The sequence below is a fragment of the Fringilla coelebs genome (assembly GCF_963513975.1).
Source record: "Fringilla coelebs genome assembly, chromosome: 25".
Lineage (NCBI taxonomy): Eukaryota > Metazoa > Chordata > Aves > Passeriformes > Fringillidae > Fringilla > Fringilla coelebs.
In genome coordinates, this window is record NC_140051.1 from 4,170,185 (window position 1) to 4,194,501 (window position 24,317).

A 24,317-nucleotide genomic window follows, 5' to 3' on the forward strand; every position below is an offset into this window, starting at 1 on the left:
GCTTGATTGCAAGATTCCTTTAGAGCAAAAACCTGTCAGTTCTTGGAGCTGTTTCATTCCAAGTGGGCTCAGTGCTGGGAGCTGGATGCACAGCCCAGTGGCCAGGGGAAACTCAGATCAATCCAATTTGGGCTAACCAGGGATCTGAGCCTGGACTTCTCCATGTCTGCCCCCAAGAAAAAGGCAGCTCTGGGAAAACATTTGCACAAGCAGCATGGCACCAGACTTGAGGGGATTTAAGGAGGGGATCTGATAACTCCCAGATCACTGTCAGTGGGAGAGCAGAGCTTTTCCCAGAGCATCCTGCTCCCTCTGCAGCATCCCTGGGCTCTGCCTGCCTGCACTGCAGGCCTTTTAGCAGCCTCTAATGCGTGGCCCCACATGGGAGCAGCAGCACTAAACTGCTACCCGTGTTTGCAAACTGCCCTGGTGCGTGGCAGCCCTGCTAAGTGCTGTGCTTGGGGCTGAAATACAGCCTGCTTAAATCTTGTATGTGCTCGTGCTGCATCAAACTAAGCCATTGTGGCACTTTATTACGCTCCAGGCACGGCACCTCTGAGAGGGAGCCAACCTGAGCTTTGCTGGAAGCCTGAGCTAAAAGTGGCTGTGCTGGAGCTGCCTCAGGATGGGCTGAGCTGAGGGAGTGCTGATGGGGATGATGCTTTTGTCCAGGGCTAGCTAAAATAGGCAAAATTAAGATAATAAAAAGGGGTTATATTAATTGAAGGGTCTTCAGGTACAAAACAGAGGTCTGGAAAATTAAGAGACTAAAAAGCAGCTCTATTTATTGAAGGGCCTTCAGGTATTTTAAGGGCAGACAAAGCCCCCCAGGGACTGCACCCAAAAATGGACAACTCTAAGCTGATTTAGTGGCTGATTTCTTGTCCACCTTTTAACTACAAAACTACATTTATCATCCTATTAAAATGTCAATCCAGCACCACTAACCAATACAACAAAACACATACAGTGAATATCTGCATAGAGCCGTGCAATACTCACTTTTCACAGTGCCTGCTGGCCTTTGCTCTGTGTTGCAGGTTTCCTCCCACATGAGTCCCTGAGGTTCCTGCTGGCAGCCCCAGCAGTGCCCTGCAGAAGTGCCCTCCTGCTCCTGGCTCAGCAGCCGAGGCCCCTCCAAACCTGCTTCTGCAATGGGTGGGTTGTAAGCACTGGTAAGAGCCACGAGTCGTGTCGCCTCGGCTGCTCTCTCCCTCTCTCGCGTTCTCTCTCTCTGTCCTTGCTCCTTCCTGCCCATTTATTTCTGTTCTCCATGTGCTCTGCTGTTCTGTCTCTGGGGTTTTCACTGTCAGGTAATGAGGAGCTGTGGGCCCAGTCAGTCTTGGAGATGCCGAAGAGACGAGACATCCTGGCTATCGTGCTGATAGTTCTGCCCTGGACACTGCTAATCACCGTCTGGCACCAGAGCACCATTGCTCCACTGCTTGCAGTGCACAAGGGTGAGAGAAACCAAACCAGCCCATGCCAAGCCCGTGCATCCCCCCTTCGCCCCCATCTCCTCTCTCATTTCATTCCTCCATGGCAGCCATGCTCATCTCAGCTCCCAGACCATGCCCATGCAGGAGCCTCCCCACGTCTGCTGTAGGAACAGTCCAGTGCTCCTAGGGGTTCTTCAGAGGCATCCAACTCCACACCATGGGGCGTGCTCACTGTGCTTGGAGAGCTCTTTATGGCCTAAGCCCTGAGTGCTGCCTCTCTTTGTTCCCTGAGAGGATTCCCTCCCTCCCTGCTGGCCTTTGCAGCGCTCTGCACACTAAGTTATTCCAGCGGGAAAGCTGCAAAAGAGGCAACAGAGGAAACAAAGCTGCCACTCGAGGCAGCTGCTCTGGGAGACCTGAGGCTGAGAGCACTTTTAGGGAAAGCAGAAAAGCAGTGCTCTTGCACTTGAAGGAGAAGGCAAGAGCCAAATCTCAGCTGCCTGGGGGAGCTGAAGTGCTCTGAGAAGTTGACTCCACAGTCCTGTCACACACGGCAGTAAACACAGCCCTGGCCCAAATCAGGGGCTCCAGGAAGTTCTGAGGGAACCCTTCTGGCAGAAGCATCCCACTTTGGCCCTGTTCTCGGCACAGCAGCAATATCTAAGGGCTGTGAAGGCTCTTGGGGGCTGAAAGAAGCCACGCTGCCATCTGCCACCTTCCTTCTTGGTTCTGTCCTTCTGCTGTGGGCAGGCTGGTCTGGGGGAAGAAGACCAGCTCATTTTCAGGATCCTTTCATCCTCTCTGAGGGATTCTCTCCCTTTTCAGTGTTTGTCCCCATCCTCCATAGCTGCTTATCCCTTTGCTGAACACTCTGATGTGCAGTTTGAGCTGCAAGTCAAGCTGAAGTTCAGTCTGTCCTGAGCAGTTTTCCCTTTCTCCTGACAGCCCCCTCTGAGGCTTTGGGCAGGGAAAAATGCCTCTGATCCCTTCTGGAAGGTGGACAGTGTTTCAGAGGATGAGGGATCTACTGCGCTCTAAAAGAGGACTTTAAAGATGACTAAAACCACGCTGCCTGTCTGTACAGCAGTTTGATCAGTGCCCTAAAAGCTGGTTTTTGTGAATGGCTTCTGCAGTTTCATTACAGAGACTGCTCCAATGGCTTGGTCAAGAACTCACCAATGACCTTGATGAGACACTTTGCTTCTCAGAGCCCCCAGTAGAAAGTGAGTGGTGGTAGAGACCAACCTGAAAGCTCTCAAGAGGAATCATTTTCTTCTTGTGAACATTTCTGAGATGCTCTGCTCACAGGTGCTGAGAGAGATGTGCACCTGGAGATGCCCAAACAGCAGCACTTCCCCGTGCCAGGGCTCACAGCTGAGGATCTGACCTGCAGGGCTTTGCAAACTGTCTCGGGCACCATCCTGGCTAATTACATTTGTGTCTGTGTCCAATGCATTTCGCAGATTTATTTCTGAATTGATTCCAGCTCGCAGAGAGCTCTGCTGTGATGCTGAGGTGCTTTGCAGCACATAGGGCCTGATAGCAACCTGTACCCTGCTCCCTCCCCCAAATATCCACCCCCTCTGTCAATAACCCAGAGTACAAAGCTTTCATTTCATTGGGTCAGGTATCAAAGCCTGTGCTGCTGGAAGAATAACATGCTATGAAAAAGCCATGGGTAATCCCCTGCTGGGTCAGATCTAATGACCCTCTGTTCCTGTTCTTTCTCATCTCCAGTTCCTGGTAGTTTCCTGATGTTGAAAAATCTATGGCTCAAAGAGTTCTGTGCCCACTGGAGAGGCAGCCTTACATCCTGAGTGGGGGTCCCCCTTCATCTCTGCAGACTGTGGCATTCCTGCTGCACTGCAGTGGAGAATTGCACGTGGAAGTTGCACCCTGGAAAAGCAGCAGGTGCATCAGCGCTGGTTTTCCTTGAGTTGACTGGGAACATTTGCAGGGATTTTGTATGTTTGGATCAGAGTATCTGATCTTTAGGCTGTTCATTGCTCACATCTGCAGCCCTGAGGGGGCTGTTCTGTTCAGAGGGTGGAGGGGCCTTTTTCAGGCAGGTTAGTTAGAGGAAGGGGAAAGTCTCTGCAGGAAAAAACCTACAATTACAGGCTTTAATTTCCACTCTCCATTTCTGCATTTGAAGTGCGTCTTTCCCCACTTCTCTGTGGCTGTCAGAGAGCTGTGGGTCACTGCAGAGTCCTGCCCAGACCGTGCTGCTGGGGATCTTCACTGGCCTGGTGTTTTCCACCAGTTTTTTTCCCTGCTGCCCAGTCCAGGTCCTCCAGTTCCTGAGTGCAGATCTGAGTCCTGCCCCACTGAGCATGGTGCCCAGAGCACTGGAGCTCTTCAGGGATGATGGATCACCATTCCACATGGCTATTTTCTTTATCTAGACCTACTTGCTCTACTTGCTGTCTCTTCTGGATGCTTTTTGAAGCTGCTTGTTGCGAGCGCTCAGCCCAGTTGTCTCGGGCTCTCAGGCCTTTTTTCTTTTTGGTGCTGGTTTTCTAGCAGCAGAATCTTCTTTTCTCACGTGTGTTTGTCCCTGATTCCTTTATTTATCCGTGCCCTTATCTACGAAAGCCTCCACCCCAGGCTTTTTCCTCTCCTGGCACCCACGAGGGTGACCCGCTGGCTCAGCCGGAGGGTGCCGGACGCCCGAGTCCATGCAGCTCTCTCTTCTCTCCATGCCCTTGCCCAGATGATGGTGGTGACTCCCAGCGTGATCTCGCTGCAGGCTTGGACTCCAAGGAATACTGCCTGTCGGACCGGGACATAGTGGAGGTGGTGAGGACAGAGTACGTTTACACGCGCCCACCCCCGTGGTCAGACACGCTGCCCACCATCCACGTGGTCACCCCCACCTACAGCCGGCCGGTGCAGAAGGCAGAGCTGACCAGGCTGGCCAACACGCTGCTGCACGTGCCCAACCTGCACTGGATCCTGGTGGAGGACTCGCAGCGCCGCACGCCGCTCATCACCCGCCTGCTGCGGGACACGGGGCTCAACTACACCCACCTGAACGTGGAGACCCCCCGCAACTACAAACTGCGCGGGGACATGAGGGACCCCCGCATCCCCCGCGGCACCATGCAGAGGAACCTGGCCCTCAGGTGGCTGAGAGAGACCTTTAACAAAAACAACAGCCAGCCCGGGATTGTTTACTTTGCCGATGATGATAACACCTACAGCCTGGAGCTCTTCGAGGAGGTAAGGGCCTGCTGGGGGGATGGATGCGGCTGGTTCGCCTGGGGAGGGGGTGAGGGATGCTGTGGGTGAGCTGAGGAGATGCTGGGCTCCACCGCCTTCCAGGACATCTTGTTCAGAGATGTTCCCTGTGCTGGTCTCTGCCTCGCTGCGCACACGAGGAGCAGGAGTTTGTCAGGGATTTTGGTTCTCCTCCTGGAAAAGCAGAGCCCTCCATGCAGTGCCTGGGGAGGGATGTCTGTGCCTTGAGATGTGTGCAGCTTTTCCCCCCTGGAGCAATGGGTTAGTCCTGTAGTCAGTGCAGCTGTGCTTTGGTTTTCTCTGGAGCTCTGTTACCCTGTGTGTTTCCAGAGCCAAAGCATCCTGTGGGAAGCAATGGGAACCCTGGTTTGTCTGTGGTGTGTGATCAGGAGGCAGCTTCCATGGAAAAGGAACTAATGAGGAGCTGCCTTCCCCTGCGGGGAGCCTTGTTAGGGTTGGAACATCCCCTGCTGTCCGACATGCAAAGAAACCTCAGCCATCCTCCTTCCTCTCCTCATCCCGGAGATTTCCAGCTGATCTGATGCTATCCACCTTCCTCCTCCACCACTTGGCTGTCTGTTAAATCCTGCCTGATTTCATTTGAGGGATCCTTTTCCTTCCCTGCCATGTGCCTTTGCCTGCTCCCACCCCAGGGTTAAATCCTGGAGCCTGCTCCAGACCTTGGCAGAGCAGCAGTGCCCTGTCAGAGCCACCCCTGGGCTGTGCAGCACCGCCTTCCCAGGACATCTTGTTCAGAGGTGTTCCCTGTGCTGGTCTCTGCCTTGCTGTGCACACGAGGAGCAGGAGTTTGTCAGGGATTTTGGTTCTCCTCCTGGAAAAGCAGAGCCCTCCATGCAGTGCCTGGGGAGGGATGTCTGTGCCTTGAGGTGGGTGCAGCTTTTCCCCCCTGGAGCAATTCCTATTCCAGCACTCAGCATGGCTCTCCCAGGCTGCTGTCAGCAGGCAGAGGGGCTGAGATCTCCCCCTGAAGTTTGCAGTTCCAGGGATGAATTTCAGCATGTCCTGACAATCTGTTTGGGCTTGAGCAGGGGAAGCTCTTCTGCTGGCTCTCCCACCTTTGCTCCTTGTTCCAGCCCAGCTGGGGCTCTAAATGAGCTCCTGTCTGCAGGTTTGGACGTTCTTACAGTGCCAGGTACCTCACCTGGCTTCCAGCTCAGAAATTACTTTTTCCCTTGCTCTCTTGAGGCCAAACTCTTTCACCAAGGGATAAGAAAAGAGGATTCCTTCCCCTCCAGCTGCCTGTTTTCATACCAGGAATCTCCTATTTATTTCCTCATGCATGCCTCTGTCCCTTCCCCAATGGCTCTCACTTCAGCTTGCACAGGCACAGGAATGCACAGGCTTTGAAAGCTCAGAGTGAATTCAGGCTGAATTTCTTTCTTCCCCCTCCCTTTGAGGCTGGCTCCAGCAGCATCTTGAGACAGACTCCTCACATGAATAAAGCAGAAAGGGTTCCTTCATTCACTCGTGTGCTGTGCTGGTAGAGGCTTCTCCTCTCAGATACGTCTCTGCAGTTAAGGTCACTGAGCCAAGGAAATGTGCTGTGAAATGCAGGAGACACACATTATTGTTCCCTGTGGACAGGGGCTGCCGTTAGCAGCTGTATAATGCAGAAGGGCAAGTGCCAGAGCTCTTCTGCTCTCGTTTGCAGTAATTAGCAGTGATGAGATTAGCTCTGGGAGAGCCCTGATCTAAGAGAGCGAGCTGAGAGCAGAGAGGGAGGCCGAGCCTGCCAGGGAGCAGGGCAGGGTGCTGGGGGTGAGTGGCATCCAGAGATCTGCCTTGGCAAGGGCAGGTGGCCAAAGGGGCCCCTGATGGCTCTGCTCCATTTCTGGCGACCACGGGGAGCAGAGGCACCCTGCTCCACAGGGCAGGACTGTCCTGCCTGCTGGGAATGTCCAGAGAGGCTGTGTAGGTTATAACATTATGTTAAAATAGAAACTATGCTATGTAGGATACTTTTTTTTTTCTAAAGAAAGGACTTGCACTGAGATAGCAGTCACAGGACACCTAAATCTTTCAGAGAAAGAGAATTTATTGCTGGAGAAACAAACCTCCCACCTCGCTCAGGCAGGATGACGCCTTTAGGATTATGAAGAAGAAGCTGATGATGACGAGACAGAATCCTGTATTTGAATGGAATTTATGCATCATGTATGAGGTGTATGCATATGCAACAGGTTATTGTTTTTAAGGGTTAATCTTTTGTTAATGGGTGTCCTTTTTTTCTGGCTTGTGCTGCCCAGAAAAAGGCACCCAGACATCCGTAACTCTTTGTTTCTATTGTCTCATATTGTCCTAATTCAAATTGCCCAAATTATTATTACTCTAATTGCATTACTATTTTTATAACCATTTTATTACTATTAAACTTTTAAAATTAAAAAAAAAAAGTGATTGGCGTTTGTCACCAGCATAACTTTCTAATATAACACGTATAATATTCATTTGAATATTTGAGAAAAGCCAAAATACACATTTTTTACATGTCGTGTGTGCTCGTGGCAGATGCGCAGCACCCGGAAGGTGTCGGTGAGGCCCGTGGCCTTCGTGGGCGGCCTGCGCTTAAAGTTTTAAGACTTTAGGAATTTTTCAAACAGGCACAACTTATTTCACATATAGTTTATTTGAGTATTTGCAAAAAGCCAGCCATAAAATACTCAGTTTTCACACACTGTGTGTGCTCGTGGCAGATGCGCAGCACCCGGAAGGTGTCAGTGTGGCCCGTGGCCTTTGTGGGCGGCCTGCGCTTAAAGTTTTCACACAGGCACAATTTATTTCACATATATTTTATATAAACATGAATTATATACATATAAACACAAATAATATATGTTACAATTTGAATATTTGTGAAAAGCCAACCATAAAATACTCATTTTTCACATGCTGTATGTGCTCGCAGTAAATGTGCAGCACCCAGAAGGTGTCGGTGTGGCCTGTGGCCTTCGTGGATGGCCTGCGCTTAAAGTTTTAAGACTTTAAGAATTTTTCAAACAGGCACAACTTATTTCACATATATTTTATTTGAGTATTTGTGAAAAGCCAACCAAAAAATACTCACTTTTCACACGCTGTATGTGGTCGCGGTAAATGCGCAGTACCCGGAAGGTGTCGGTGAGGCCTGTGGCCTTCGTGGATGGCCTGCGCTTAAAGTTTTAAGACTTTAAGAATTTTTCAAACAGGCACAACTTATTTCACATATATTTTATTTGAATATTTGTGAAAAGCCAACCATAAATTCTCATTTTTCACGCGCTGTGTGTGCTCATGGCAGATGCGCAGCACCCGGAAGGTGTCGGTGTGGCCCGTGGCCTTCGTGGGCGGCCTGCGCTACGAGTCGCCCAAGGTGAACGCGGCGGGGAAGGTGTACGGCTGGAAAACCGTCTTCGACCCGCACCGGCCCTTCGCCATCGACATGGCCGGCTTTGCTGTCAACCTCAGGCTCATCCTGCAGCGCTCCCAGGCCTACTTCAAACTGCGCGGGGTCAAGGGCGGCTACCAGGAGAGCAGCCTGCTCCGCGAGCTGGTCACCCTCAGCGACCTCGAGCCCAAGGCGGCCAACTGCACTAAGGTATGCTCTCATCCTCCTGTGGGGTGGTGGGGAGCCAGAGGGGGAAGAAAACGCAACTTTCTCCATCATTTCATCACTTCACAGAATCACAGGATTGATATTTGCCAGTATTGCTGGATGGGACCTGCCTGGACTTGTCTGGCCCTGCTGCTGAACCAAACAGCGGCACGGTGGTGTTTGACCCCCAGAGACACTTTTGGCCATGGCTGTGTGGTGTTTCACCCCAGCGACACTTTTGGCCATGGGTGTGTGGTGTTTCACCCCACAGACACTTTTGGCCATGGCTGTGTGGTGTTTCACCCCACAGACACTTTTGGCCATGGCTGGGTGGTGTCTCACCCCACAGACCCTTTTGGCCATGGCTGGGTGGTGTTTCACCCCACAGACACTTTTGGCCATGGCTGTGTGGTGTTTCACCCCACAGACACTTTTGGCCATGGCTGGGTGGTGTTTCACCCCACAGACACTTTGGGCTGGCTGGTGCTGCCCTGGGCACGTGGGCACAAGTCCAGGCGTGCAGGAGCTCTGGTGGGGCTGGGATGGAGCCTCCCCCCATAGCAGGGGCTGCTCCTCAGGGTTCCCTCTGTGGAGAAGCTTTAGGGCGATGGGGAAGGAAAGGAGTGGGTTCTGCTGGAGGGTTTGGATCCAGAGCTTTATTCTGCCCCACAGCCTCTGAACCCACAGCAGCTCCAGCAGAACTCCTGAGCCCATGGGTGCTGCTCCTTTAACCCCGGGAGAGGGCAGGGAAGGGGCAGGGAGCCACCAGCCAGGGACAGGAGGGGAGGGCTCAAGGGACAAAGGACACCTGGATGGCCCAGAGCCCCCGGGGGTAGAGGGCATCCTTTGAACCTGCCCATCACTGACCCCTTCTGGAATGGCAGGACTGACAGACAGTGCTGGGAGGGGTCAGGGTGGGGACAGGAGAGGGGACTGACACACCTGGGAGGGAATCTTCAGGGGAGGGACCCAGGTTCTGGGGTAAACCCTGAAATCACAACGCAACACACAGAACATCCTGAGCTAAAAGGGACCCACAGGGACCATCCAGTCCAGCTCCTGCCCCAGCAACCCCACCCTGAGCATCCCTGGAGCAGTGTCCAACCCCTCCTGGAGCTCTGCCCATTCCCTGGGGAGCCTGGGCACTGCCCAGCACCCTCTGGGGGAAGAACTTTTCCCAAAATCCAGCCTAAACCCACCCTGGCACAGCTCCAGCCATTCCCTGGGTCCTCAACAGAAAGAAGAGGGATCAGTGTCTGTCCATCCACTGCTCCTCATGAAGAGACTGCAGATGGCTGTGAGCCTCCCCTCAGTCTCCTCTTCTCCAGGCTGCTCCTCTGTGTTTGGAGGGAGCACACCCCCATTTCAGGGAAGCTGGGAATGGGGGACTATGCACTGAAATGTGTGGAGGGCGCTTAATCTTTTTCATCTCTAGGCTGCTAGTGTGGCATAGACCTTGAAATGCACTCTTCTCTCCCCTGTAACTGTTCTTTCTTACATTAACCCTTAAAAATATTATTTTCAAGGTGGGCTTTCCTGAGGCCTGGCTGCTCCCCTGGAGCAGGGAGTTCCATGGGTGAAATGTCAGTTATTTAATGTGAGTTCCTCAGTGGGGGTGTGAGTGCTGTGACATGCTGAGGTTTGCTCTGTGGCCCCTGTGAGCTGTAACCCGGGAGCAGCAGCCACAGCCTCTCCTGGCTGCAGGGAACAGCTGCTCACACAGGTTCTGCCTTGTTGCCAAGTTCCTTCTCCCTCCTGACATCCATGCAATATCTGTGCTGTAGGTGCCCCCAAAAACCTGGATTTTTCTGGCTCAGAGATAACACAGAAATGGGGTATTGCTGTGAGCTCCAGGAGGTTTCCAGAAAGCTCCGTTTGGGGGAATTTCACTGCTTTTAGCTGACTGATCAATGCTGCCTGTACACATTGCTGGGTCAGGGAGCAGGACCCCATGTGCTAAATAACACAGAAACCACGGATGGCTCTGCTCCTGAAAACTTCCCAGTCTGAGATGAGAGATGAATCTGTCTGGGCTGACAGGGAGCGTGGGAGACACCATGAGACAAAGCTGGTTAGAGTGACAGGCATCAATCACAGCCCATCAGCCACAGAAGTGCTGCCAAGCCTTTGAAGCTTTGTAAGTGGGTTCCCTAAATACTGGAGGTGTGCTGGGGGCCCCTCTGAAATCAGAGACCCCTGTGTAGCACTCTCACACCTTTGTCTGTTATAAACATCAGCCAGTGTGGTTTAGAGAGTCATTATTGCTTAATTACCCCAACAGAATTGTTCTTTTGTTGCAAATAAGTTGTTATTGCCAACAGCCCCGGTGTTGCATCCAGGTCTCCATCCTTTTTGGGGTAGGAAAGAAAATGTGGCTAATACCCTTTGCCTGATTTCCATGGGCACTGCTCCAAAGCCATGGAAAACATGAGGAATCTGAATGTTCAGCAGTGCTCTCACAAGGAATTCAGGAATAAGGAGGAAGAGCTGAGGGGAAGGAGCAAGCCTGGGTTTTATCTGATACCTGCTGTGCCTCTCTGAATCCACATTTCTGTGGTTATGGCTGCCCAACACCAGGACAAATAACCCAACCAGCCTCCCAAGAATGGGGAAAGAGTTTGAATTAAAATTAGATCCCTGTTCCTGGGCTCTGTGTGGAAATAAATGTGTTTCCAACAGGCAGGAGAGATGGACAGGCTGCTTTTACTCTGTGCACAGAAGATCAGGGGTGTTTACTCCATGGCCAGTTATCCAGGCTTTGGTGCATTGTCCCTGCTGTAAATAAATACCTGCTGGAAGGAAGCTGTGCTTCCTGAGAGGCTGGGGCGGGAAATGACAGCCCTGGAGGAAGGAGAGGAAGGAAAATGTTTCCAGGAGGAGGAAACAAAGGGTGCTGGAGCCAGGCAGGGCTGACACAGGTCAGGGATGGGGAGGAAGCAGCAGGGATTGCTGCCCAGCACTGGAAGCAGACTGAGTGAAAGAAACTGAGTCTCCTTTCTTGGCTGGGCTGGGGAGAGCTCACAAGGGTCCTTGTTGTGAGCTGAATGCTGTCTGCTCCTGGCAGGCTCCGAGTGCAGCTTTGCAGCTTGGGCTCTGCCTTCCTGCTTCAGCCTCCATTTCCCTGGAAATCTCCATCTCTGATTTTACTCACCCATTTTAGCAAGAGAAGGGCCAGCAGCAGAGAAGGACCAAAGCCAGCCGTGGTTTGGGGTCCTCTGAGCCTGAGATCACAGCACAGGCTCCTCTCTCCCCCCTGTGCTCCCAGCACTTGTCATGCTTTGCTCCTGTTAAACATAACCACACACCTGCTTTGCAGGGAGATTTACATTAAAAATTATGATGTGCTTAGACAGAGTCATTAAGGAAGGATCAGAGGAATGTGTAAGATAAGCACAGACATCTGTTCTCCAAAAATTCTGCCTTCCCTGTGTGCTCTGCTGGTGCTGGAAATATTGATCAGAATTCAGCCCACAAACACACGCTCCTGCAAAAAGCTGAAGTGTAGGCCAAAGATCACATATCATGCTTATTTTCTTGGATTTGGGAACTGCCCAAAATGAAGGAGAAACTAAAGGAAGTTGGTATTAGTTGCTGAGGAGAAGTTATCCCTCCTTATAAGGAGGGAAGGATTGGTTTATCCTGGAGCTGTAAGGAAACAGGGCTTTGCAAGGGTTCACTGTATTTGGAGTTCTGCTCTTTGTGCATTTCCCCCCACCCCCAAATCAAACCATCCTCTCTTCAACCCCTTGGCACAGGAGAGAGGTCTGAGATTTGGCACTCCTGTCAGGCTGATGGAAACGGGGGGACATTCTGCTCCCCATTTTCTATGGACACCCAGGGACCAATCTGCAGTGAGCTCAGCCAGGGAGGACTAAAGCAGAAACAGAGGCCCATGGGCACCATAATGCCACAGCTGGGGGACATTTTATTGTCAGGCTGCAGAACAGGGAGCAGAGCTGCCCTTTCAGCCTGGTGTCTCTTTTTTTTCCCATTCTGTAGTTTCCATTTCAAACAATAATTCCTGAATCCCTCCTGGGAGGGTCTGTGTGCTGGAAACCCTGTGATCCCTCCCACTGCAGGTCGGACACTTCTGTTTGTTTTTTAATCTCCTGTTGGGAGACAATGAATTGTTCTGCTGTGGAGATGGAGCCCTGTGATCTCCTAGATCTGTTCTGAGTCCTGTGACTCTGAATGGCAGGGCTGTAAATGAGTGGAAGGGTTTTGCAGCAGTACTTTTAAAGGGGAGTCCCTCGAGTGATCTGTATGAAACCACTGCTCAGGAAAAGTCAGATATTTGGTCCCCCTCACTGTCTGGTCCCTTGTGAGAGAGCCAAAGCTCCTCTGAGGCATAAAACACGCTGCTTGTTGAAAAAAACAAGCACTGGCTGAAAGGAAAAGCAAATGTTTCTGTAGTAAATGGTGATCTACCTCCCACGTTAAGGAGCACAGCATGAAAATGGTAAAAGCTACTGTATCAAGCTGCAAACTCTGAAAATGGGTCCATTTTAGCCCATTTAATCGGCCCTTTTTGGCATTTGGCTTTAAGAGAGCAGAAGTGGGCTCCAACTGAAGCAGAGCACTGGTGCTGTGTAGTTGTGTTGCTGTGCTGCTGGAGTGTGAGTGAGCCCTGGGCCATAGCAGGGCTCAGTGAGGACAGCCAGCAGTGCCAAGGGCTCTCTCTGAAGAGGAGAATTGGCTGCAGGATTTCTCCAACACCTTTTAATCCTTCCACCCTCACTGCAGAGCCCCGAGAGCCACTCGTGAGCCCTGCTGGGTTTTGTCTTTTCCCGGGCATGCAGCGCAGTAATTGCAGCAGTGGGGAGAGCAGGGCTGGAATCAAGGGTGACTTTGATGAGCAGGCTCTGAAGTGCTTGTGGGGGATGATGAAATGGATTTTTGGACCCACTCCAGCCAGCAGTTGGTCTCTACTGCTTCAGTATTAGCAGAGATTTAAGCTCCACGCAGGAGGTGACTGCTCACATCAGAGAGGAATTTGGTCAAACAAGCTCCTTGGGAAGGGGGGGAAGGAGCTCTGCTTGAACCAGGAGGGTTTGAAAGGTGCTTTGTTCATCCTTCAGAAGCAGAACGTGGCCTGGTTTTTCAGGAAGGCAGGCACTGGGTGGAAGAGGTTTGCAGGATTCGGTGTGCAGGGGATTGTCATGGCAACCAGAGGGAAACCCCACGAGGTGGGAAACAGCCAGGCACAGGTGAGGGGAAGCAGGAAACCTGTTTGGAGAGGATAAAGCTGCTCCCAGCAATGCTGGCTCGAGGAGGAAAGCAATGAGGATAATTGAGTATTTTAAGCAGCTTCCAGAACCGTCTGAGCACAGCAAGTAGAAACAACTTCCTACAACAGCCCCCCTGAAATACCCAACCACCTCAGATTCTGCCAGTTCTCCTCCACAGATGTTGATCTCTTTGCAACTTTGCTGCCAAGGCAGTGGGAAGCTTTTAGGAGATGCTTCAGTTGTGTTTTAAGCAAGTTTGGGAGGGGTTGTAACACCTGGTACAGAATAGGGGGTGGCTGTATGGGGCCATCATTCCAAAGGGATTGGGGGGATCCAAAGGCTTTTGGGGGGATCCATAGGGGAATGCTGGGTTATGAGAGGGTGTGTGCAGCCAGAGTTTGTGGGAAGAAGGGAGGATTCTGGAGCCAGCTCCTGCCTCAGCAGCTCTGAGGCTGCAGCAGCAGTGAGTCCTTCCCTGCTCAGGGACACTCAGTGGCTTTTTAGGCTCTGGAAAGGATTTAAAATGAGAGAGACGTGGTGCTGAGGTTAGGGGGCAGACTGATGCCTGCTCCCCAGGAATGGATTTTCAGGGATGTGCTGAAGAATTCAGGTTATATTTCCCCCAGCCACAGGCAGGGGTGGTGATGGAAGACCTGGTGATGCCTCTTCCCTCCCAACATCACCTAAATGTCAGGAATTTGCATTTCCCCTCCGAATGACTCGGAGGCTGAGGGTGTAAGGTGATAACCAAGGAGCAGCTGAGGAGCTGTGGGAGGCAGGGATGTGATTCCAGGCTGGGAGGGAGCTGCCTTACCCCATTGGAAGGCTGATGAGCCTTTGGAGGGAGCTGCTGGATAACTACATGGAAGGAGCAGGTTAATGTCCCACGACAGCACACTGTAAATGGGTGATTTCTGTGCACTGTGCATTTTGCAGAGCAGCAGCTCTGCCTAAATGAAGGTTTATGCAAAGCCCCTCTCAGCAGTGGATGCGCCATTAGGCTCCAGGGTGGCTGGTTAAATTGCACTATTGATTTAATGTGCAGGAATATTTCGTAGTGCACTGGAGAGGTGCAGCTAATGACTTCTGCTGGCTTCCTCAGATTTTAGTCTGGCACACAAGGACAGAGAAGCCTGTGCTGGTGAACGAGGGCAAGAAAGGATTCACAGATCCCAATGTGGAAATCTGACTGTGCATGGCTGAGCAGAGACCAACACCAGGTAAGAGCTGTTTCTAGCAGCAGTGAGAAGATACACAAAGGCAGGAGAAGAGAAAAGCTCTTTTAAATGTGTTTTTTCATTTCCATATTTCACAACCCTGACCTTCCCTTACACTAAACCTCTCAAGACCATCCATTAATCTCTCTTTTTTTAGAGTTAATCCATTTTTAAGACAAAATACCTGCTGAGAGGTTGAGGGGAAGAAAAATTCAGGGAGAAGGAGTTTAGGCAGAAGTTGCACCATTAAGAGAAATCCTTGTGTAAACAAGGTTGCCTTATTAACTTTAATAAAGCACAGGGGTGAAGGGTGTGGGTTCATCCACCTGCAAACATCTGAGAAAAGCTAAAGCACATTCAGCAAAAAGATTTTTGGTCAGGCAGAAGCTTTCACTGAGGGCAATATTTAATTCAGGCCCACACTGAAGCCACAGAGAGGCAGTGATGAGTGTGGAAGGTGTGGATTGAACCCTGCCTGAGGTGTTTGTTCACCTGAGGAGAACGTGGGGTGTCTTTTCCAGTGGAAAGGAGGAAAGAGCACACACATTGATGTTTGTTCATGCCCTGGGTGTTTCTGCAGCTGGTTTGCAGGAGGATGAGCTGTTCACTTGTATCTGCAGCCTGTGGAGCTGCCCTTCATTCTTATGGGCAATAAAATAAATGCACAAACTCCCTTTCACTGGAGTGTAGAACCAGGCCCGGAGGGAGAGAAGATTGCTGCTCTGGAGTCCTGACAAACAGGAGCAGGAAGGGGGTAGATTTGCTCAGCAGGGGTGAATTTTTACCTGCAATGAGCTCCCTTATGTCCCATTCCCTGGGGGAAGCAGGATGGAGCCCAGCCTGCTGACCTGTGACCTTGGCAGGGCAGGAGGAGAGTCTGCACCAGCTTCTCTGTGCCAGGGAGAGGCTGGGCACAGGGGCTGGAGCTCTCCAGGGCTGCTTCCCCTGCCCAGGCAGCACAGTTTGGGGATCTGCAGTGGGATTGTCCTGCAGTGGCACAGGGTTTGGGATGGCCCTGCAGTGAGTGACAGGGCTTTGGGATGGCCCTGCAGTGAGTGACAGGGCTTTGGGATGGCCCTGCAGTGAGTGACAGGGCTTTGGGATGGCCCTGCAGTGGCACAGGGCTTTGGGATGGCCCTGCAGTGGCACAGGGCTTTAGGATGGCCCTGCAGTGGCTGAAAGGGCTTTGGGATGGCTCTGCAGCGAGTGACAGGGGTTTGGGATGGCCCTGCAGTGAGTGACAGGGCTTTGGGATGGCCCTGCAGTGGCACAGGGCTTTGGGATGGCCCTGCAGTGGCACAGGGCTTTAGGATGGCCCTGCAGTGATTGACAGGGCTTTGGGATAGTCCTGCAGTGGCACAGGGCTTTGGGATGGCCCTGCAGTGGCACAGGGCTTTGGGATGGCCCTGCAGTGATTGACAGGGCTTTGGGATAGTCCTGCAGTGGCACAGGGCTTTGGGATGGCCCTGCAGTGAGTGACAGGGCTTTGGGATGGCTCTGCAGTGAGTGACAGGGGTTTGGGATGGCCCTGCAGTGAGTGACAGGGCTTTGGGATGGCCCTGCAGTGAGTGACAGGGCTTTGGGATAGTCCTGCAGTGGCACAGGGCTTTGGGATGGCCCTGCAGTGAGTGACAGGGCTTTGGGATGGCTCTGCAGTGACACAGGGCTTTGGGATGGCCCTGCAGTGGCACAGGGCTTTGGGATGGCCCTGCAGTGGCACAGGGCTTTGGGAAGGCTCTGCAGTGAGTGACAGGGCTTTGGGATGGCCCTGCAGTGACACAGGGCTTTGGGATGGCCCTGCAATGGCACAGGGCTTTGGGATGGCCTTGCAGTGGCACAGGGCTTTGGGATGGCCCTGCAGTGACACAGGGCTTTGGGATGGCCCTGCAGTGAGTGACAGGGCTTTGGGATGGCCCTTCAGTGAGTGACAGGGCTTTGGGATGGCCCTGCAGTGACACAGGGCTTTGGGATGGCCCTGCAGTGGCACAGGGCTTTGGGATGGCTCTGCAGTGAGTGACAGGGCTTTGGGATGGCCCTGCAGTGGCACAGGGCTTTAGGATGGCCCTGCAGTGGCACAGGGGTGATACCCATGCTGCTTGTGTCTCTTGCAGAAGATTTCTTCATGCACAGCCTGCAAGGTTCCTCTCCACAGCACCCACCCAGCCAGCCAGGCGGGAGCCAGGACCTCTGCTGACTCCCACGAGTTTTAGCCTTCAGAAAAACCAAGCACCACTGCATACATGAAGTCCCCGGATCCCCTGCCCCTCCTCCCGGGCTCGGAGCACCGGCAGACGCTCCGGAGGTGGAGAACAAAGCACAGCAAGGCAGGAGTGGCAGCTCCCGGCGCCAGGCTCCGGCTGGAATGCGAGCAGGGCTCTGTGCCAGCACCTGGCTGAGGGTGAGAGCCACAGCAGTGCCCCCGGGGACTGGTTTTGCTGAGAAACACGAACCTTGTGGCCATGTGTGAGACAGCCTGAGCAGCTCTCTGGCCGTGGAGGGGACAGCTGCCTTCCTAGATGGCACCTTAGCCCTTAACTTTAAACCTACTTTATTCAGTGTTACACTGCACAAGACAGGAAGGGTTTGGGATGGGGGAAAACAAGGCAGGTTAGAACAAACCCTTGAAGCATCACTGTTCTCTGATTCCCTCTCCTTTTCCTTCCTCAGTTTCACAGTTTGGGGAGCACCCTGATGTTCCTCTGTGGTCATGGAATCATGGAAGGGTTGGGGTGGAAGGGACTTCAAAGGTCCTTTGGCCCAACCCCCTGCCCTGGGCAGGGACACCTTCAGCTGGACCAGGTTCCTCCTGGCCTGGAATATTCCCAGGGATGGGGCATCCCCACCTCTCTGGGCAGCCTGTGCCAGTGTGACACCACCCTCATTGTAAAAAATGTCCTTATATCTAATCTATCCTCTTTGAGTTTAAAACCATCAACCCTTACCGTAGCCCTGCTAAAAGGTTTGTCCCCATCTTTCTTAGAAGACCCCAGAGTGGGACAGGATCAGGGAGCTGCTGATCACCACCAGTTCACCACTGAGCCTGGATGGAGTCATGTCTCCAGCATGTGGATCTCTAAAAATGCTAAAATCATTGGAAATGGGGTTTAATGAGATTGTGGGGGCCATACACCATAATATTCATCCAGATCTGGGTCCTGTTTGGCCCTAGTTTGGTTCCCCTGAGCATTAGGTGTGGGATTCTCTCAATAGGGTGCTCCTATATAAAGGCAAATTTCCACTCCTAAAAAAATAAAACTGCTTCAAACTAGAGATTGGACACTAAGAGGTGAATCTAGAGCATTTCCCATTTGACTGGAGTGTATCCTCCAGCCCCATCCCCTTCTTCTGCTACTGCAGAGCTGGTGTGAAAAGCCACCCTGGAGCAGTTCCCAGTCCCCTTTGATGGAAAGCAGCACCCTTGGGAAGGGGATCCTGGGCTCAGGGCTCTGCTTATTCACCATCTGGTGGTGCTGCCACCATGGGTGACTCTGTCTGAGACTGCCAAACTTGCTGAGATAAAAACTGAGGTACAACAGGCCCCTTCTCCCCAGCCAAAACCCCTAAATTCCCTCCTCCTCCATAACTGTTGCCAAACCTTTGTCACACCCCCCCACCCGCCGCTGTCCCAATTCCTTCAAAAATTTTGAAGCACAATTTTACCTTTGAACTGAGGGAAAAATCTAATCCTGCAATAGACTTGGTTATTTTTAGCCCTAACACATAGAACTATTAAAATGCTCTGGGTTTGATTGTTGGCTTCACGGTGCAGAAGTCTCCCCTTGGACTAATGACATTGTGTATTTCCTGATATTTCAAAGGAAAATATTTTTTGTAAGTTATTTTCTCCCACTGTAAATCAGAACCGTTGGGGAAAAAGTCTCATTCTTTAGTTCCCAGCCACAGAAGCCTTTACAAAAATGTTCCTTTTAGATGCAATGGCTGAAGCACCACTTGGAAAGAAAGTGTTGGATGCTGCTGGCTGCTCTATGGGAACAGGTATTGTTACCTTGGATTAAAACTCTGCACTCAAGTAGATTTATTCTCTTATTGTACTGGCCTTCCAAGCTCCCTTCAGTCTGCAAACCCTACAGTGGAAAGAGACATTTTTCAAGGACTACCAAGTTTTCATAGCACTGAAATAGTTTCCAGCTGATGTCCTCTCCGAGCTGCATGTTTTGGTTCACTGATCTGAATTCCAGTCCCTGCTGGGTTCCAACCTTCCCTCCTTGGAAGGAAATAATAACTTTCAGAAAAATGCAAAGGATGGAGTCCTGAACACAGCCCTGCACATTTGCTCTGCCCACAGGAGCCTGGGCCCTCTCAGCTGTCCCAGAGCTGCTGTGGCCCTGGGGAGCAGAGATAGGTGTCACCAGACCTGGCCAGGATGGAGTGTGTTCCAGCTGCACTGTCTGTTCTCAGTTTTAAACAAACTGTATTTAAATTTGTTAAATAAAATGATGGTTTCTAAGAGCCAGAATACCCTGCACCTCCCTTACAGACACAGTCTGGTGTTTCTCCTGGAACTGGCACAGAAAGCAGCGACTCCTTGGAGGTTGTGAAGGATTCTCAGCTCAGGTTTGATCTCCCCCTCTCCCTAAGGAGGCTGCAGCTCCTCTGTGCCTGGAGCTGCTGAGTTAAAACAATGTCATGTTTACCTAAATCCCACGTTTCTGTTTAGAGGGACAAAAAGAAAAAAGAAAGCAGGACCCAAGATCCCAGAGCAGCTTTAAGGAGGAAGCAGGGATGAGCTTTCCCACTTGCAGGCCCTTTGCTTCTACCCCAGCTAAATCTGATCCCTGCTCATTTTCCAAGGGGGAATTTCATCTTTAGGTGCTGTGTGAGCACTGCTGGACAGGGGACTGCAGGACTCACTTGTTCTTTTCTCCTCCTTGGAAATTCTCACTCCTGCCTGGCCTGAAACATAATGATACATTTGATAGAAGACAAAACACATCTCACTTTTTAATTTTTTTCTTTTTTTCCTTTTGAGAGAGAGACGACCTCCATAATAAAACTTAGTGGAAAAAAAAGCTGAAATTAAAAGTCATTTGACAACCACCTTGCCTTCCAACAGGGGAACACGTAATGGCCTTTTTGCAGAGAGACTTGCTAAAATCTGCCTCAAAGCACACCAAAATGGTTTCCCACACCTGATTACTCACATGGTCACCAACTATTTTCTCCCTACCTAATTATAAAAACGAGGAGGCCAAGGATAGCACATTTTGAAAGTCCCTGGAAAGCTGAGCTCAGCTTCCAGTTCAGATGGTTTCAGTTCTTTCTCTCTCTCTCTCTCACCTGCTTCCAGCACCTTTTTCCTCCCCCACATCCACCAGATGGTCGAGAACATGCGCAGCCATCCGGGCTGGGGGCCTCAGCAGGGCAGGGGATGAGCTCCATCCATCCATCCATGGAACAAGGGCGCTGCTTCCTCGCTGTCCTCTCCTCTGACCTCACTGCCAGAGGGCAAATCCTTCCCCTGGCTCTGGTGGAGATGAGCATGCCCAGTGCTGAGCCATCAGGTCCCCAGCCATGCAAGCAGGAGTGCTCAGGGCGAGCCAAACGTGGGCAAGCAGCTCTCAGCCCACCCTCAGTCCACGTACTGGGTCCGCCCCAGGTAAGGGATGTCCACGGACTGGATGATCCTGCCCGCCGTGCGCTCCTCAAAGATCACAATCTGCACGGGACAGAGAGAAAACCCCTTCTTGCAAAGCCTGGGGGGCTGCAGATATGCTTAGGAGAAGCATATTTGAAGCTCCATTTGAAGCACCATTTAAAGAGCTCAGTCAGTGTGGGTGTGAACAGGGACTGAGGCTCTCATCACCACGTGGTGCAGGGATGAAGCAGCATCACATCAGGTTTGGCTTCACTTCCAACCTGAGGCAGAGCTCTGAAGTTCAGCTGCCATCCCTGTCAGGCTTTAATGGCTGTCAGAGCCAGAGCCAGCTTTGGAGCAGCACCTTCCCTCGTTTTCAGAGATCTTAGCAGACAGCACTGTCCTTCCCCTCTATTGCGCTGGCTTTCAGCTAAAGGATAATTGCTGTCCTGTGTGTGTCTGGCTCTTTGGAAAAAGGATCTTTAACAACCCCAACAGGCACAGAGCAATCCCAGCAGAGCCTCTCACCTCGTTGTCCCCTCTCCTCAGCCAGGGCCCAGGAAGGTAAAGAGTTTCCTGAGGTCCAATTTTCCAGTATCTTCCCAGGTTCTGACCATTGACAAACACCACTCCTTTCTCCCAGCCCTGGAATCAAGGCAGAACATGGAATTACTGATGCAGCTCTGCTGCCTCGTTAGCATCCCCACAGGAAACCAAATCGGCTTTCACACTTGCATTCTTCCAGACACTTTCTGCAGGTTTTCTGCTTGCTTTCCCTGTGCAAATCCCTGCAGCCAGGAACATTTAAACGAGCCCTGTTGAATAGGAGTTACCCTTAATGTGCTCATTAAAAGGATAAAGCTTTCAAAAATGTGCAATTTGTGATTCGTGCTTGTAAAGGAAGTTTCTTCCCTTTCAAAATACAGGCCTTTATTCCTTCCTAAGCATGGAATACCTGCCCTCACCTCTTTCCCAGGTGACAGAAAAACTGGATTGCTGCTGGCTGGCCTGATTTACAGCAAATAGAATTTTCCCAATACAAGGGAAAGTGAGCAGGACAGTAAGGCTGGACACAAGGTTGGCTCTAAGGGAGGGAAATCAGAGGAGGAAGTTTGATAATATTTAAAATCTCATTTGAAGTTCTATGCAGTCTCCCACAGAAGCATGACAGGAATGCTAACTCTCATGCCATGGCCACAAAGAAGTGACTCTTTCCATGTCCCACCGAGGAGACAGGAATAAAACAAGGCCCTCCTTTATTTTCTGTGCCCATTACTCCTCTGCAACTAGAAAACAGTGTTTGCATGCCAGTAAAAAAAGACTGAAGTGGTCACTGGCAGCTCTGCAGGGTCAACTTTCTCACAGGACCTCTCCAGACTGATCAGATTTACCTGGAGGAGACCCTCAGAATAATTCCCTAAGAGAGAGGGGGAGGCTACAGACACAGAGATCAGTCAGAGCTGTTGCACAAGTCTCTCTAATCAGCTTTTTTAAAAAAACTTGACCAAGAAGAAGCAGGACTTGCCTGCAGCTTCAGGAAGGTGTCCTGTGGCTGCTGCTCGATCCACAGCCTCCCGCGGAAGAACGCCGGCCCCACGAAATAATCCGGGACCGTGCTCCAGCCAGACACGTGCTGCAAGCTGCAAGAGAGGGACAGCTCTCAGCCCACTGGGGCCACCTGCCCCTGTCCCCACCACCCACAGCCCTGGCAGGCCAAGCTGGGCTGCAAGAGGAGGATACCTGGGCTGTCACCACCTCTGAGAGTTCAATTTGTTTTTTTTACTAGAGTGTGCGGTGATGGGACAAAGGAGGAAGGATTCAGGCTGGCAGAGGGAAGGGTGGGATTGGATATCAGGAAAAAATTCTTCCCTGTGAGGGTGCTGAGGCCCTGGCACAGGGTGTCCAGAGCAGCTGTGGCTGCCCCAACCCTGGAAGTGCCCAAGGCCAGGCTGGAGTAACCTGGGATAGCGGAAGGGGTCCCTGCCCATGGCAGGGGTGGGGTGAGAGGATCTCAAAGGTCCCGTCCACCCAAACCATTCTGGGATAAAAGCTCTGCTTCATGTTGGCTGCTGAGAATCCTTCAGATCTGCCAGGGTGCTTGAAGTGTCTGTGGCTTGCTAAAGGAGACTGCAGAACTGACAGGATTCAAACCAGACACTCCTGCCACAGCTGGTGGCAAGGAACACAAACACATCGGCGTGAGTGTGCAGTAATTAGGGGAAATCTGACATGATTTCTTACCTGTGGCAACAATTTGGGAGCAGGGCACAAGCACAAGAGGAAATAAGGAGAGCAGAATCCCACAGAAGCCTTGAGCTCCTGTAAGAACATGTTCCCTCCAGCCCTTACAAACTGCATCTCTTGGACTGGGGGAAGTTATTGATCCAGTGCAGCCTGGCTGCTACTGAATTATTCAACTAAAAGCCTGTGACAGCTCCTTTCACAACACTCCTCTCCCTCCTCCCCCGAGGGGACTGTGAGCTGATTGTGTTTCAGTGCTGCTGGTCAGCAGCCAGGAGCTGAGGGTAGTGGTGACTAATCTTGCTTTTGTTTGGCCATGGCAGCTCACTTGCTTTAATGCTCCTCACTGGAAATATTCCTCTAACACCCTGCAGCCCAAAAGGCTCTGAGTTACCCCATCAATAAGAATCCTTCAGGTAGCCCCTCAGCACCTGGTAAAACTGCCCTTAGGCATTTCAAAATGTGGACTTTTTTCTTTTAAAAGCCTTTTTGGTTTAACGTGGCCTCTTTCTCTCCCTCCTACACAAAATGGGGCAGCTGTGATATCTTGGGGGATGCACATAAGTTGCTTGCTGGTATTAAAAACATCACTGAAAAGAGTGTCTCTGGATTGTGGCCAGAGTCCATAGGGCATCTGCTGCCTGCAACATTTGCTGAGGTTTTCTCTATGTGCTGACAGAGGCTCTTCAACATCCCCCTGCTAAATTTCCTCCCTTGAATTAAAGCAAAATAACATAAAAGAGAGGGAGCCATCTGGATTGTTAATGCACTATCAGTAGCTTTCTAGAATTAATCCATCCCTTGCCAGGCTGAATTACTAAATATATCAGCCAGATTGGTAATTTCCAGAAAGACCCAAAATTTCCAACATGTGGGTGTGAGGGGATCCTTCCCTTTGGATAAGCCTGGATTCACCTACCTGATCTCACCCTGCTGCAAGGAAATCTTTAAACCCTGCACAGTGGGATTAGATCTCTCCCTAAATGATGGTTTGGATCAGCTGGCACCAGTTCCTGCACTATTTCAGGCAAAACTATCAACAAAAGTATCAGTGCAAAAATCCACCTCCCCACTGTTACCTCATTTAGCTGCTCCCCATTAGACATTGCACTGCTGGAAAGCAGGTGGTTTGAAATGAAGAAGGGAAAAAAAAATAAAGGTTAAAAATCCCACAAACCTTTTCATGAAGGCAGGTTTCATCTCCAAACTGTAAATCTTGAAGTTCCTCAAGGGGGTTTTATTCAAGAAGACGTCACCAATTAAGCCTGTGAGAGCAATGGGGGTAATGAGGAGTTGAGGAACAGCTAAAGCTGATGGATTTTGCTATTTGAATCTGAGGAACAGCAGGAGATGGAAAGCAGCCACGTTCTGCAATGGAATTAGAGTCCATATGGTCCCATTGCTCATGCAGATTGAGTGGGGAGCATCTCTAAACTCTGCCCTCTCCATTCTCTCCTTTCCCCCAGCTCAGCAGGGCCTCCAACCCTCCCAGCAGAACCCCCTGGGATGTGCTGGGGCTTGTGGGGATTCTGGGGTTGGAGCTGACCATGCACAGAATTTTTTAAAGCAGTCAACCACTTTTTAAAGCAGTCAATCACTTCTCTAACAGGCACAGCAAAACATAACTGAGCCAGCACCAACGCCCAGGGCTGCTCCAGGGCTTTTCATCCCAGGATTTTAAGGCACCTGAAGAAGTCATTCACCTTTAGCAGCCTTTTGTTCAAGGCAAAGCCTGCTCCTGATCACAGCTCTGAGGCTGCCTGG

The 24,317-nt window shown here is 51.3% G+C and overlaps 3 protein-coding genes across 6 annotated transcripts in view; 1 reads left to right on the forward strand and 2 right to left on the reverse strand.

Moving 5' to 3' along the window:
- Positions 1-1,273: 1,273 nt before the first annotated feature.
- Positions 1,274-14,688, forward strand: B3GAT1 (beta-1,3-glucuronyltransferase 1; the record flags this gene model as incomplete). The annotated part of the gene is made up of 4 exons (XM_084221520.1): positions 1,274-1,460; positions 4,153-4,661; positions 7,978-8,274; positions 14,602-14,688. The coding sequence occupies 4 exons, from the start codon at positions 1,274-1,276 to the stop codon at positions 14,686-14,688; spliced, it is 1,080 nt and encodes a 359-aa protein (XP_084077646.1).
- A 4,229-nt stretch (positions 14,689-18,917) lies between these two features.
- JAM3 (junctional adhesion molecule 3) overlaps positions 18,918-24,317 on the reverse strand; it is a 132,959-nt gene continuing 127,559 nt past the window's right edge. The window contains exon 10 of the transcript XR_014616742.1: positions 18,918-18,933. The gene's annotated coding sequence lies outside the window, so the exon portion shown is untranslated. The remainder of the gene's footprint in view (positions 18,934-24,317) is intronic.
- Positions 19,666-24,317, reverse strand: part of LOC311162856 (beta-galactosidase-1-like protein 2) — a 33,441-nt gene continuing 28,789 nt past the window's right edge. For 3 of the 4 annotated variants that reach the window (XM_084221438.1, XM_084221437.1, XM_084221436.1), the window contains 5 exons: positions 23,731-23,818; positions 21,838-21,952; positions 20,841-20,957; positions 20,320-20,393; positions 19,666-20,201 (listed from right to left, as the gene is read on the reverse strand). In XM_084221438.1, the coding sequence (XP_084077564.1) occupies positions 19,988-20,201; positions 20,320-20,393; positions 20,841-20,957; positions 21,838-21,952; positions 23,731-23,818 (608 nt within the window). In that variant the 3' untranslated portion in view covers positions 19,666-19,987. Of the gene's footprint in view, positions 20,394-20,840; positions 20,958-21,837; positions 21,953-23,730; positions 23,819-24,317 lie in introns of all 4 variants that reach the window. The other variant, XM_084221439.1, reaches the window with a different exon arrangement.